Source organism: Eurypyga helias, unplaced genomic scaffold, assembly GCF_000690775.1.
Source record: "Eurypyga helias isolate BGI_N326 unplaced genomic scaffold, ASM69077v1 scaffold18992, whole genome shotgun sequence".
Lineage (NCBI taxonomy): Eukaryota > Metazoa > Chordata > Aves > Eurypygiformes > Eurypygidae > Eurypyga > Eurypyga helias.
Genome location: NW_010236921.1, coordinates 1,431 through 14,187, shown reverse-complemented (window position 1 = coordinate 14,187; position 12,757 = coordinate 1,431). Strand labels below are relative to the sequence as shown.

Below are 12,757 nucleotides of genomic sequence, written 5' to 3'. Positions count from 1 at the left end.
CATGGCCTAACAGTGACTTCTTAAGGGTCTTGTATGCTGAGCAACTTTCTTGATGCTGGCAGGCTTGCAGGCCCCTTATGAATTTTCGTTAACACACTAGCAAAAACTCACCACACGAGGTGCCCAGGTCAGTGCTGTTCCTCCTCGGTTAAACTTAACTTCACTGAGTTGAGTGTTGCTGATGAAATCATAGATACGCACTGACCCTGTGTGGAAAGGAGACAGTAAGAATTCATTTCTTGCAATGTCACTTACATTTTACGATTTATGGAGAAATGTCTAGTTGAATTAAAAGCTGGATAGAATATTATTAATTTTTCCCTCTGAGTATCAAATGCCTGTCTGGAAAGACATGACGGATGGTTACAGAGTAGCACAGCTAGCACGGTGCTCATGGACGAGACATAAGCTTTCTTCACTCTTTAGCTTAAACGCTCCCAAGAGTTGCCGGGGTTGAGGGTTTTAATAAGAAGCTCCATGCTGATCACCATGTGCAATTTTCAAATAATAACAGAGCTGTGGCATACTGTAAGGAAAATTTGTACTGACAACATAGGAAAAGATGATATGCTACTACTTGGGATTGCCTAGGGAGGAAAACATTTAAAGTGATGAAAATGGGAGATAGTCCAAAGAAAAGCCAATTTCACCAGGGGTGAAATTAACAGACTCGTAGATACACATATTGGTCTGCATAAAATTCCATTCCAGCTGGCATATATCCTAAGTGTCATTTGCTCAACTGGTAGGAGTTTGTCTTCAGGCTAGAAGAGCATGTACATTGTATAACACAGACAAATGACAAGATACTGCTGACAAGAATTGAGTTAAAAACCTTGCAGCATTTTCTGAGAAGTGTAAATGACATTGTTAATGTTCTGGCCAGTGGTTTTTCTTTGAAAGCATGATAAAGCTAACTGTGAGAGGCCTAAATTGCAATATTTATATAAGTTAAATAAATATGTCTGTAATTATATGTTAGCTGTTGTTGAGAGCATGATAGCTCTTGCATTTTCTAAGAAAGCCACAAATATTAATATTCACAATGACTTACACAATGCTAGAGATATATATGTAATTCCTTTCAAAACAAAAATCCCACACCTATTGATCCAGAGCCTTGAATACAAGTGCTGTTATTCAACCCAAATGTCTCATCTTTTCAGCCGTTCCTTCAGAACGAACAGAATTTATGAAAGTTCCCATTAAAGCTCTCGTTAAAATCCCAGGCTTTTAAGATGCAGCACTCTTAATGCATTATTTCAAAACATTAATGATTTGTCTTAACTATTAAAGAACGAATCCCAGGAATAACAATTGTCTGTAAAGGCACTTTCCAAGAGCAAACACACAACTTCAGTTCAAAATAGAATAGTTCCAAACCAAACATTGCTATTCCAAAACAATTACAGTGGTGTGGTGTGAGGGAAAAGGAATAACGTACTTACCGTCGAGAGCAGTGGTGGCCATAAGGTATGTAACGGGAGAGACACTCATGGCCTCAATCCTTCCCGAGTGAAAGGTATACAGGCACACTGGATCACGGGTCTGCTGTGCAAAACAGAAGCACACAGATTCTGCTATATTCGGGAGCTGCACTTACAAGGTATTACCAGCCATACCTACAGCAAACCTGAAAGATCTGGCAGGTGCTGTTTCTGAGAACAAACTTTGGCAAGCATGAGGTACCTCTGTGCAACTCCCCTGGTTTTATTTAAATATTCATAAGAAGATCATGAGCAATATTAGTGTAGAAACATTAAGTTCATTTAAAATGCCCTTGTTTTCTATATGGAAATAAAGGAAGATACTTTTCATTAGGTGGTTTCGGGATTGGAATTAGTATTTTTACCAAAGAGCTGTTGTTCTGAAGGCAAAGAAATTGCTCTCAAGCCTAGAGTTTATGATGCCTGGGAAATCATTTCATCATGCAAGGGCTTCTAGGTTTTGCTATATATTGTTTACATTAGCTTTTATAGTATGCTTTGTACATCTTTTATTTACCATAAAATTCTCGGAACATAATTTTACGTGTTGCTACAGAACTTTATTCCACTCGAAGGGACTGTTCCCGTTTACTTTAATATGTTTCGGAGCAAAAATTAAATTCCTCATTTTAACTGTCATCTATTTCTCCATCAAAAACATCTCCAAGAGTAACACTAGTAACCAGTAGGATAAAAAACGTAAAGTGCTTCATCTTCTACTATTTTTTCCTAGTTCTTTATGACATTTAGAGACAACAGTAAGGATTGTTTCAAACACTTACCCAGATAGGTTATATCAGTGCTCCTTGAACTCATTTCCTGCATCCATGCAACTTGTATTACCAGTTTATGAGAATAAAACTCTGTTAAGGTAACTTGAATTTGGCAGCCAAAATATCATGAATCAAAGATCAACTTATTTTTTATAATCCTGCACAATCGTCATAATCAATAACATTATGAAAATAAATTTTTAAGGAAAAAAATCTGGTTTAATGCCAAGATTTTCAACTGTGCAGCTTCATAAAGCACAAACTTCATTGCAGATCCATCCAGTATAGTTATTGCAAAGAAATTGAAGAAATCAGAAGAAAGAAAAAAACCCCAAACTTACCATATTTGAAAAAGTCAAATCCAGCTTCCAGATGGCTCCATTTGTATCCTGAAGAAGGAAAAAACAAAACATGTAAATTGAAAATTTTCAAACTCAATTTGGAAATAAAACTGTCCACATTGACTGCTTAAAAATTCCTTAATGATTATCACTGTGAAACTAGAAGAACTGAATGTGGTGATGTTGGTCCTATCAGTCCTATCCGTCAGTCCAGGATAACAGAATGTGGACAACACCTTTAGACATTCCCCTATTCTTGTGCAGTACTGGCTCTGAAAGTCAGTCTCACACATTACTGTACACTAAGAATATAGCCTAGCCCAGCCTAGTTCAGCAGAGTGGGAAGGGACCTACAACAATCATCTTCAGGGCTGACCAAAATTTAAAGCATGTTATTAAGGGCATTGTCCGAACGCCTCTTAAACACTGGCAGGCTTGGGGTATCAACCACCTCACGGAAGCCCATGCCAGTGTTTGAAAGATTATCTATATATCCAGAAGATTGAATTCTACCATAAAGAAACTTACTTACTGTAATGGACTCCAGCTGTTACTTGGCACCCTCATTCCGTGTTTCTCCACAGAGATGTATGTACTTGAGTGTATCTTACCTGAGCGTACCAAACGGGCTGTCCACGCTCATGGACTTTTGACATGAAACTCAGACTGACATTCTTGCCAACATGAAGTTCATTCATAGGCTCCATCTCCAGTAACCCTGTGTCATCCACAGAATCAGCAGCATCTATTTTCTCGAAGTTCCACACCTTCATGGCGTTAGAAGCATTAAAAAACCGGGGTTTTATAAGGCCAGGTTATGTTTTCATACACAATTAATATGGAAATTCAGAATTATAAGAAACCAGGGGAGTGTAGATTCCACAGGTAGAGTATGAAACCTGTCAGATCTGCCTCGCTGCTTTGCACGTCACCCAGAACAGTGACAACAGCAAGTGCTATCGGATACATTTGGGTGCAACGCAAAGGGTACGTAAAAGTTCTCTGTCCAGTTTGGAAACAACAGCGGCTGAAATTCAGCCCTGGCGCTAGCAGAGCTACACATGGCAGCCTCAGAAGTGCAGAGGGTAAACGATACCTGCCTGCTCTCAGCATTGCTCAAAATGAGGCAGCGCGGGAGAGAGAACGGGAAACCTAACACAACCATTTTCTGCTCTGTGGGATAAGGACAAGACAGCAGCTGGCACCCTTATAACCGAGTGAATTTTCCTAATGGGATAATATCAATTAATGAAACACAACAACAACACAAAGGAGTTTGAAACCCTCCGCTCTCTGTAACAGTTTCCCATTGATTATCTGGGCCTTTCACACATCAGCAGAAGACACATCATGTCTTCCCTTAAAGAGCAGGCAAACAAGACTGCACAATCTCTGCTAATTGACAGGTGAGATCAGAAACCGGTGGTATGGATAAGGAAAACGTTTTAACCTTAATTTATAGAACTATATGTTAACTTCAGGATGCTTTTTCTTTTACTTGTTCCTCTATTTCCGTATATCTATCTCTGGGATGCTAGTTAATTTCTGGCATTTTAACATTAACAATCTGGGCTTTCAAACACTCAGAAAATTAATTTCAAATATTGCTGTAGTTTATCCTTCAAAATAACACCAAATGTATTAATAGGCCTGAAAATTATAAAGAATAACCAAAACTATACATGAAAAAAAAAATGTTAGCATGCAGGCAAGAAAAAAACTGTCAGAGATTCACTGAAAATTACTTTGATTTACTAGAATAAAAGCTGATTTATTTACTACTGTTAAACAGAGAACATTGTGTGAACACTATCTGACTCATATTGAGATGAGTTCTTATCTAGTTTGTTCATTGTGTGAACACTATCTGACTCAAATATATTGAGATGAGTTCTTATCCAGTTTGTTCTAAAAATTCATTCTAAGAAACTACACTGCAAAATTGCCTCCATAAACACGCTTTGGTAAATAAAATATGTAATATTTACCTGCTGGCCACAAATCCGCACACCTAAAGGCAGAGCAGAAGAAAAACTCACCCGAATGAAGCCATCTTTTCCAACAGTGACAAGTTCTCCTTCGTCCAGAACTAACTGGCTGACAGGGCCACTGTGACAGGGCTTGTGTCCAGCTCGGCAGAGCTCTACTTTAATGAGGCCCCCTTCCCAAAGCAGAAAGTTGCCCCACTCAGTCCCCGAGATCACCTTCAATGCAAATGGAGAGAAGGACGTAAGCACTTGCACTTAGCGATGCAGAAATATTGCAAGAACCTGGTTAACGTTTGCGGCTTCTTTCCATGAAAGCATTAAATCCATAGCATTTGATATTTGCAAGGGAAGGTGTAAAGGCTGAGAAGATCCAACCTGGTCAGCAACGTGACATAATCTACATGCACTGAAATGGTTAAAGATGAGGGCGAACAGCCTTTGTATTTCTTTACACTGATATCTTCGCTGCCCTGGGAGAGGAGCCTCAGCTCTAAGCCAACAAGGATCTTTTCTCTGGGAATTACAATACGAACCCTACTTTTCAATTATCACAAAGCAAGCCAGCATTTTGGCAAATTAATGTCAATATTAGCTTATCACAGCCGTGCGCTGAGGGTTTGAAGCAAATAGTAGCTCTCCAACTTACTCAGCAGGCTTGATATCAAAACCTGGGGGGGAACATAAAATCAATCAAACTTTTCCTTACTTGCCTTCCCATCAGGCAGCTCCACATAACCTACAATGTCGGTCACGGCTGTTTTTCCAAACCTGCCCAAAGCTCCTTGTAACTTGAGACCAGTGAAGGTGAAAGCCATCTTCCAGAACCTAAGGACAGAAAAAACCAGGGCGCTCAGATTCGAGATCTCCTAAACACACTCTTTAGCCCCCCTCAGACATTGTAATAATCTTATCAGGGATGCCTCTGAGGTAAGGGCTGTTCACTTATTATTCTTTTTCACAGGAAACCTTGGGTTTTTCTTTTTAAACTGAGATAAAGCTTTGTATCTACACAAACATTTCTCTATACTACCCCTATGAAAAAGCTAGGAAAAGGATTTGGAATGGGCAGAATGAAGATTCAACTACTATTTAAACCTAGTAAGTGTAAAATGCAGAGCTACATCTTTCCAGCAATAACAAATATACATAGTTAGTGATATCTATTTTACTCCTGCTGTCTTCAGTGTATGATGCTCAACTTTGCAAACCCAAGGGACTAAGGTCTTCACTGAATTTCATCCAAGTACCCCCCTAGACATGAGCTTGACTATAAAATCTCACTGAGCCAAAGGTTTTATCCTAGCTCTTTGGAGCTATTTCTATTTGATCATTATATATTTAGCAGTATAAACCAAAATTTAAATGACTGCATTATAGAAAAATTAACATCTACTGTAATTAGGGATGGTTCACTGTGTGTGCAGGAGACATCACATTTATGACAGGTGTTGAAAACTGGAATTTGAGACCACACATGGGTCACGTTTATGATGTTATAAAAGCTGTGTCAGAGTTTATTTATAGTATTCTACCACAAAAGAAAGGTATAAGAGATTTTTTTTTTGGTCAGTTTTCTATAAATAATGTATTCTAAATCACATTTGTTTTGGGTCTAAATAAGCCATTTACTATTTCAGATGCATCTTGCAACCAAACCATAAACAAATCTCAGATTTTGATCAGATTCCTCTGTTCAAAGAAACTTTAGATGTGTTATTATTTTAAAGTTATCATTTCTATTACAATAGCATCCAGGTCATATCTTAAGTCTCTGCTGTATTAACATTGAACACTGGATAAATACAGAACACAAAGCTAATCCCTGTCCCGAAGAGCTTAAAGTTGTGGTGTATGGAAGCATATCTTTCGTAAGGCTCTCTTGCAGGCTTCTGGTGGTATCAGAGGGGTTCTGATCTATGACTGGCAACCAGTTCTAATGGCTGCCCAAACAGCAGATGAGCTCAAGAAAGCCCAGAAGGCACAGGAGGCGTATATGTTACGTCACCAGCTAGACGACATGCATATAGAAATATTTCTTATTGATTCTCCCCTGTCCTTGTTGAAATGACAAGAATGGAGCCAGCGGTACTGACATTCAACATCCAGCATCATCCTTTTTGCACAGCAAAGGTGTTAAAAGACTTGGCTGAGTGGCCAAGAGACTTGAACTTTCTCATTTTTGTAATTGTAATGGCCAGGCAAAATAGCATTCCTCACGGACCTCTCTTTGCTAACGATACCTCCCTGTTAGTCATCTTCACGTATCATGCTTTTAGAGGTGATATGTTTTAATCCTAATCAGTAAACCTACTTGATGTGTCCTGCTCCAGATGTAGTTAGTTGTTCCTCATTAACAGCAGAAAACGTGACCCTATAAACATCCTGTGAAAAAGCTTTTGACCTCAACACAATTTTTTCTTGTTTCCAGTCCCAGATAGTCAGCATGTAGTCAGGGCTGCTCCCAACACTGACCAGCAAACTCCCAGCATTGTTGAAATCACCAAAAGCATAAGCTTCCTCTGTTCCACCTGAAGAAACATAACAAGCCCCAACACAGACACATAGAAAAAAGGAATAAACAATAGGAAACTCTACTTAGGAGGAGCTCAACTTTTACTGCAATTATTTTTTTCACTAGGTAATTTCACTTGGCAATTTCTACTACATAAAGATTTCCTCCCATACAATAAAGAAAAAGCTTGCAACTAGGGTTTTGTATTTTGCTTTGAAGGACCAAAAGGTTGCATTTCCTTCTGAACTTCCACAGTGCCCCACTACTCCATCTGCTGGGATATATAAACACTGGCGTGTTTGTGTAAAATGAAGCAGAACTTTTTACACTACCTCGCAGTATTCTGTAGGGCCTCAGTGAAGGATAATCGTAGATGATGAGGTTTGGCTTCTTTCCTTTTTCTCCTACTGCAAAGTACTGCTTAGCAGGGTGTGCCTTGAAAAAGCAGAATTCCTGTTGCATACTGTAATGACAACTTCGTCTCTGTCCCGCCCCTTATTGAGTCATTGTATTTGCTCACTCATGAGTCAAAAGATATTGCCATGCATACTAGGTTGCATTTTTCGGTGTCTTTATTCTGAACAACTGCCAGTCTATTGCTCAGTAGCAGAATGAAGCTACTATGCACACCAAAGGGTAAAACCATCATGCACACAAAATGGTACGTTGCACATATAATGCAGAACCATGACAAACTAAAATAATTTCCTTTATCATGCATTCTTTTACTATTCCTACCTCACCCAATGCACTAGCTGATCTTTCCATGAGCAGCATTTGTGTCAGCAGCCATCTGCTTCAGCAGACAGCTGCAGAAAAGCCATCCTGACTGACACTGTTCTGAAGACATAAATATGTACCGTGATTCCCCGGAAAAGGCTCCTTACAATAGAGCAGAACCATCTGAGACTGGTACTCTGAAAGCCGTGCTCATATGGGACACAACTGAGAGCTGGCAGAGCCCTTCACAGGCTAAGGTGCTTCAAATCCAGAGGAAGCATTTGAGAGTCCAAGCTCTTGGTAGGAGCGTACTAGAGTGAAACCAGGTACATTTTCTCTTCATTTATCTATGAACTTGATCTTCTCAATTTTAACTGCAGGCAAAACACCATACTAACATCAGCTTTGCCTTGGAGAGATAAGTGTTCAAAAAAAAAAAAAACCCACCACCAAAAAACAGTTGATATGAGCTGAAATAAGTACGTAATAGTTCTAAAAATGAATCCCAGCTGACACCTGACAGTCCTTTAAGGTACCTGAGGCTGGGACTTAGCTTTATCACTTACCGTGATAAACCCAATTCCACCGCTGCTGCTGCTCCGGAGGTAACGCTGAGATTCGGTTTTTAGGTCCAGGAGCACCACTTGGTTGCCTGCTATATACATCAGTGTTTGGCTATCCATCAGCAGCAGGTTTACACTTCTGGTGCAGTCATATCCAAAAGAATGTCTGAGAACCGTTCAATAAGGGAAAGATTTGACACTGGCTTTCTAGAAAAGTTTACTGAGAGGATAGAAACACTTAAACCAGACTGAAATGGGAATACTGAATCTGATGACTAAAAGCCTGATGGTAGGAGACAGTTTTGTTTAGTATACAGTGAAGGTAAAATATATTAAGCCTCTATAACTAAGGAGAAGGCACAAGTGAAGACCTTCTAAAGTTCATATTCTGTCTTTTCATCTCCACTACAGGGCACACCTCTTGCCGTTGCTGGATCCTTTGGGGCTGCAAGGAATTCATATTCTGTCGGTGTTCTCTTTTCAAACACAACGTAAGAGATGTGCATCGGATTACTAGGAACCGTTCCACAGACAAGAGATCAAACCAAGGAAGTGCTCATGCTCACTTCCTAAATGTTTACAGGCAGATGTAGAGAAGGGAAAACCCAGTCTCTGATACCAACTTGACTGTGTCTGCAGAGAAAACCACCAGCACTTGTGAAAGTCACGTATCATGTCCTACTTGACCATACCTAGCAAAGGACTTACTGCAGCTCTTCATTGACAGGCATCACTTCTTTCATTCTAGCAGTTCATATCTGAGCACCAGGCTACTAATCTACCTGGTTTCTTCCCCACTTCCCCATTAGCAGTTCTGTGAGGAAGTATGAGGAACACAGCTGCTCTGATCCTGCCCTCCCCTCAGCTTCTTGGGGAACACCAGCAAGGCTACACTGAAGGGGAGAGCTCTGCAGGGGACATTCTTATGCTAGTCTTCTGCCTGGTCACACTAACTTGGCCACGATCTAGTTCTACCAGAGTACATGTAACAGTAAGATTCGTGCCCAATAAAAAATGTTTGAGAGGTCAAGACAACCTTTAAGATCAAACTCACCCAGAACCATAACTGCTCAGGATTCTGATCTGTGTCTCGACCAAAGGTATCCCACTGATTCCATGCAGGCTACTCCAAATTAGACAAGTACTATTTTAAGAGCATAGATTAAATATACTTAGCTTTAAATTTGAACAGCCTCAACTGAAAGGATACTTAAAAGTAAGAAGGTTAATTGGTATCCCAGAGTCTTCAGTGACAAACGGCCGTGAACATATATCTTCATAGTTATAGAAGAAAGTTTCTGAGATTTTCGTTTCTACCTTCTCAGGCCTTTTTTGTTCCTCGGAGGGTACTTCAGTACCTTCTGCATCTCAGAAGTGGGAACATAAAGAAAATGCATATTCACCATAAATTTTAGGCTTCTTGATGATATTTGCCCCTCACTGCGAAAGTGAAATGTTCACACATCCTTTGCCTTCTTCAACAGAGTAATAGGCACCCTGTAGCTCAAAGCAGGGGTACCATGCCTTAGTAACAACTCGTCCTGGAGCAGCCTGTAACAAGTGGTCTCTTAAGCTTTGAAAAACTTTACTGTGAATATTCAAAACTGAAGAATTTAAAGAAGAAAAATATTGAGAGTGTTTTAAAAATATTAATTTTAAAACTGAAGTCCTACCGAAGTAGTTCAGTTCAGCTTTGATTAGTGTTTAGGTCTCTGCTTTAGAAACCAAATAAAGTTTAAAGCATCTCTTTGAAGTAGCTATTGAACACACATGATTATACAACACAATTAATAAACCCACATACAACAGACCACCATAAGACACTACTGACCTCAAAAAGGAATATTGCTTATCTGTGACCCAGGGTAGTTCTTCGCTGGACCGCAATGCAGAACACTGCTGATTTGACTTCCAACTAGTCACAAGCACTTGTTAAAAGTACTTTTCAGTTTGATACCTCAGATCAAAGACCCATTACCTGTTTTTTAAGCTCTTTACCCTGTCTTGATTTTTTTCTTTCCTAGGTGTTCTATGAAAAACAACTAAGGGGGTCAAAGACCAGCCATGAGAAAGAGGAAAAAGGAGTATACAAGGTAAGCCACCTGAAAGGGAGCAGAGAAACTCAGTAACTGTAACTTGATGCCACTGTTCTGAGCTGCTGTTCATAACAATTATAGTGAAAAAAGGAAAAGTAGAAAGTAGTGGGATTTTTAAGGTCATGTCAACATCTCCTCAGTGCAAAGCAGTACTCACCGATGCTCTCAGTGTCTGATTCCACTTGCTCCACTTCCTCCTCTTGTTCTTCTGCAGCTTGTGATTCCTTTGGAAGACTAGTTTTGCTTTCTTCTGCAAAGGACAACTGGAATTACTCTCTTGGGTATGAATTCCTTTAACTAATTCGCTCATACATGCCACGTTAAATAAATACATAGTTGTGTAGTAGTAAACAAAAAATACTTTCTGCCCACCAAAGACTTCCTGCTCTTTAGCACGAAGTCCAGGGAGAAGTTTGCTTCCAAAAAAACCCTGTGTTTTAAAACTTAGAGGAAGGAGAGAAACACATTCAATAACAGGAAAAAGGTATGACATGAAGATCTAACAAATGCCAAAAGTAATGGGCTAATATAAGCATCAACAATCCTTCCAAAGTTCCACAAGAGACTCACTAGTGGATTTTGTTATCCATGCTACCTAGATCTAGTGTGACAGATGACATGGAGAACATCTGAAATAGACACCGGCGAGGCATTTCAAGATGAAAACAGTGTTAAAAAGAGAAATACAGGTCTCTGGCTGGAAGAGACTGGTGGAGCTAGTGAATTGATTGCAGTATTAGCTGCAGAGACTAAGCAGCAAAAATTATCAGGAGAGGCACTGTGTGAGCTGAGGGACAGCAGAAACTGCAGACAGAGTGGTCAGCCCAGAACTTCACTGGAAGGGGTCATCTTTATCCAGAGGTGAAAAGAAATTGGGCAACACCAAGAGCAGCAATTGAAGATGAACATGTACGAATAAGGAAGGGGTGAGTGGTGGGAGAAGCCAGAAGCTACTGTAGGGTCAGTACTGAAATCACAATACAACAGCAGGAAATACTCACGGACGTCACTGTGATCTGCCTGTGCATCTTCTGCCGGCTTCTCATCAGCTCCCTCCTCTTCCCTTGGAAAAGATGGCATTTCCTCTTTACCTGATGGTGGTGAAGAGAAACTTTTAGTATTTTTGTCTTCATCTGCCATTTAGACCATTTTCATTTCCTCTCAAATGCTTTGAGATTCCCAGAGAGAATATTTGTGTTCTTCCTGTACACTACAACTATGAATAACCCAAAGATATGTTGTTCTGTAGGATGAATTCATTGGTTCAGGTTTTACGACTCTGGGCTCCGTACACATTGCTATAGAAAGACTATATATTGCATAATAGGGGAAGCTGAAGACAGATTTACATGTTTTGGGCTTCTCTTCAATATCCTGGGGGGAAATCTGGTTTTAAGACAACAAGGTTATTCCTCCATCTTTCTGGTGGACTTCTCAAGAATATCAGGAGATGGACATTCTGAGATCATCTAATACCTTGAGTGGAGAAGCAGGAGAGATGCACCTTTAAGAAAAGGGACTTTCTTCAAAAGATTCTGTACTTATGGAAAGTGAATTCATAAAATCAACACAATTTAAAAAAACTCAAACCTTTAAACAGCTTAAGTAACACGCCCCAGCAATTTTTCAGCTTTCAGACTATCATTTTCAGAGTGCTTCAATTTCACCAGTTACCATCATCCTCTAGAGTGGGAAAGATCCACATTTTTTTATATAAAAACCAAACACATTGGTCATTTATATAAGTGTCCCTGAAAGAAGCAAAAACTCACAAGCATTGCTCTTATTCTAAATTTGTTCTGCCTTTTGATTTCAAACATGGTCTCCATTTCCAAATAAAACACCTTCAAATGAACATGGGAACAATTCTGTACAAATGCTACAGCTATAGAATACTATCAGAAATCAGAAAATTCAGAAGTTGAACGTAAAGAAACCTAAATCTTCAGTACAACAAGTATAGGCAGAATATAAACAAAGCTTTTTTTATATGTAAGCCTGACTTTGATACCAAGAAAATGTCCCTAAAAATTAATTTCCTGTTCCTGGCCCTGGGTCAGAATCCATGTGGGAAAAGATGTTTTGGGGAATTTCAGACTTTTCAAGTATTGCAGAAAATGCAAAGTGTCCAAACATAGTGTCATCCACTAGGAGGACAGTAAGGGCAGAGAAATACTGTAGACATATCATTCTTGCCATGATATAGTTAACCTACCCTACTCAATCTTCATCCACAGGTTCTGAGTCTCTGCCAGAGTCTGACTTCCTTGTATAATT

At 39.5% G+C, this 12,757-nt stretch overlaps 1 protein-coding gene across 1 annotated transcript in view; it reads right to left on the bottom strand.

Annotated features, from left to right (window-relative positions):
• The window catches only part of CFAP44 (cilia and flagella associated protein 44), a 37,586-nt gene extending 25,966 nt beyond the window's left edge, over positions 1 to 11,620 (bottom strand). The window contains exons 1-12 of the mRNA XM_010147280.1: positions 11,482 to 11,620; positions 10,638 to 10,730; positions 9,595 to 9,751; positions 8,388 to 8,550; positions 7,434 to 7,536; positions 6,901 to 7,117; positions 5,300 to 5,414; positions 4,641 to 4,805; positions 3,213 to 3,368; positions 2,602 to 2,649; positions 1,449 to 1,548; positions 108 to 206 (exon numbers count right to left, since the gene is read on the bottom strand). Of these exons, the coding sequence (XP_010145582.1) occupies positions 108 to 206; positions 1,449 to 1,548; positions 2,602 to 2,649; positions 3,213 to 3,368; positions 4,641 to 4,805; positions 5,300 to 5,414; positions 6,901 to 7,117; positions 7,434 to 7,536; positions 8,388 to 8,550; positions 9,595 to 9,751; positions 10,638 to 10,730; positions 11,482 to 11,620 (1,555 nt within the window). The remainder of the gene's footprint in view (positions 1 to 107; positions 207 to 1,448; positions 1,549 to 2,601; positions 2,650 to 3,212; positions 3,369 to 4,640; positions 4,806 to 5,299; positions 5,415 to 6,900; positions 7,118 to 7,433; positions 7,537 to 8,387; positions 8,551 to 9,594; positions 9,752 to 10,637; positions 10,731 to 11,481) is intronic.
• Between the last annotated feature and the right edge of the window lie 1,137 nt (positions 11,621 to 12,757).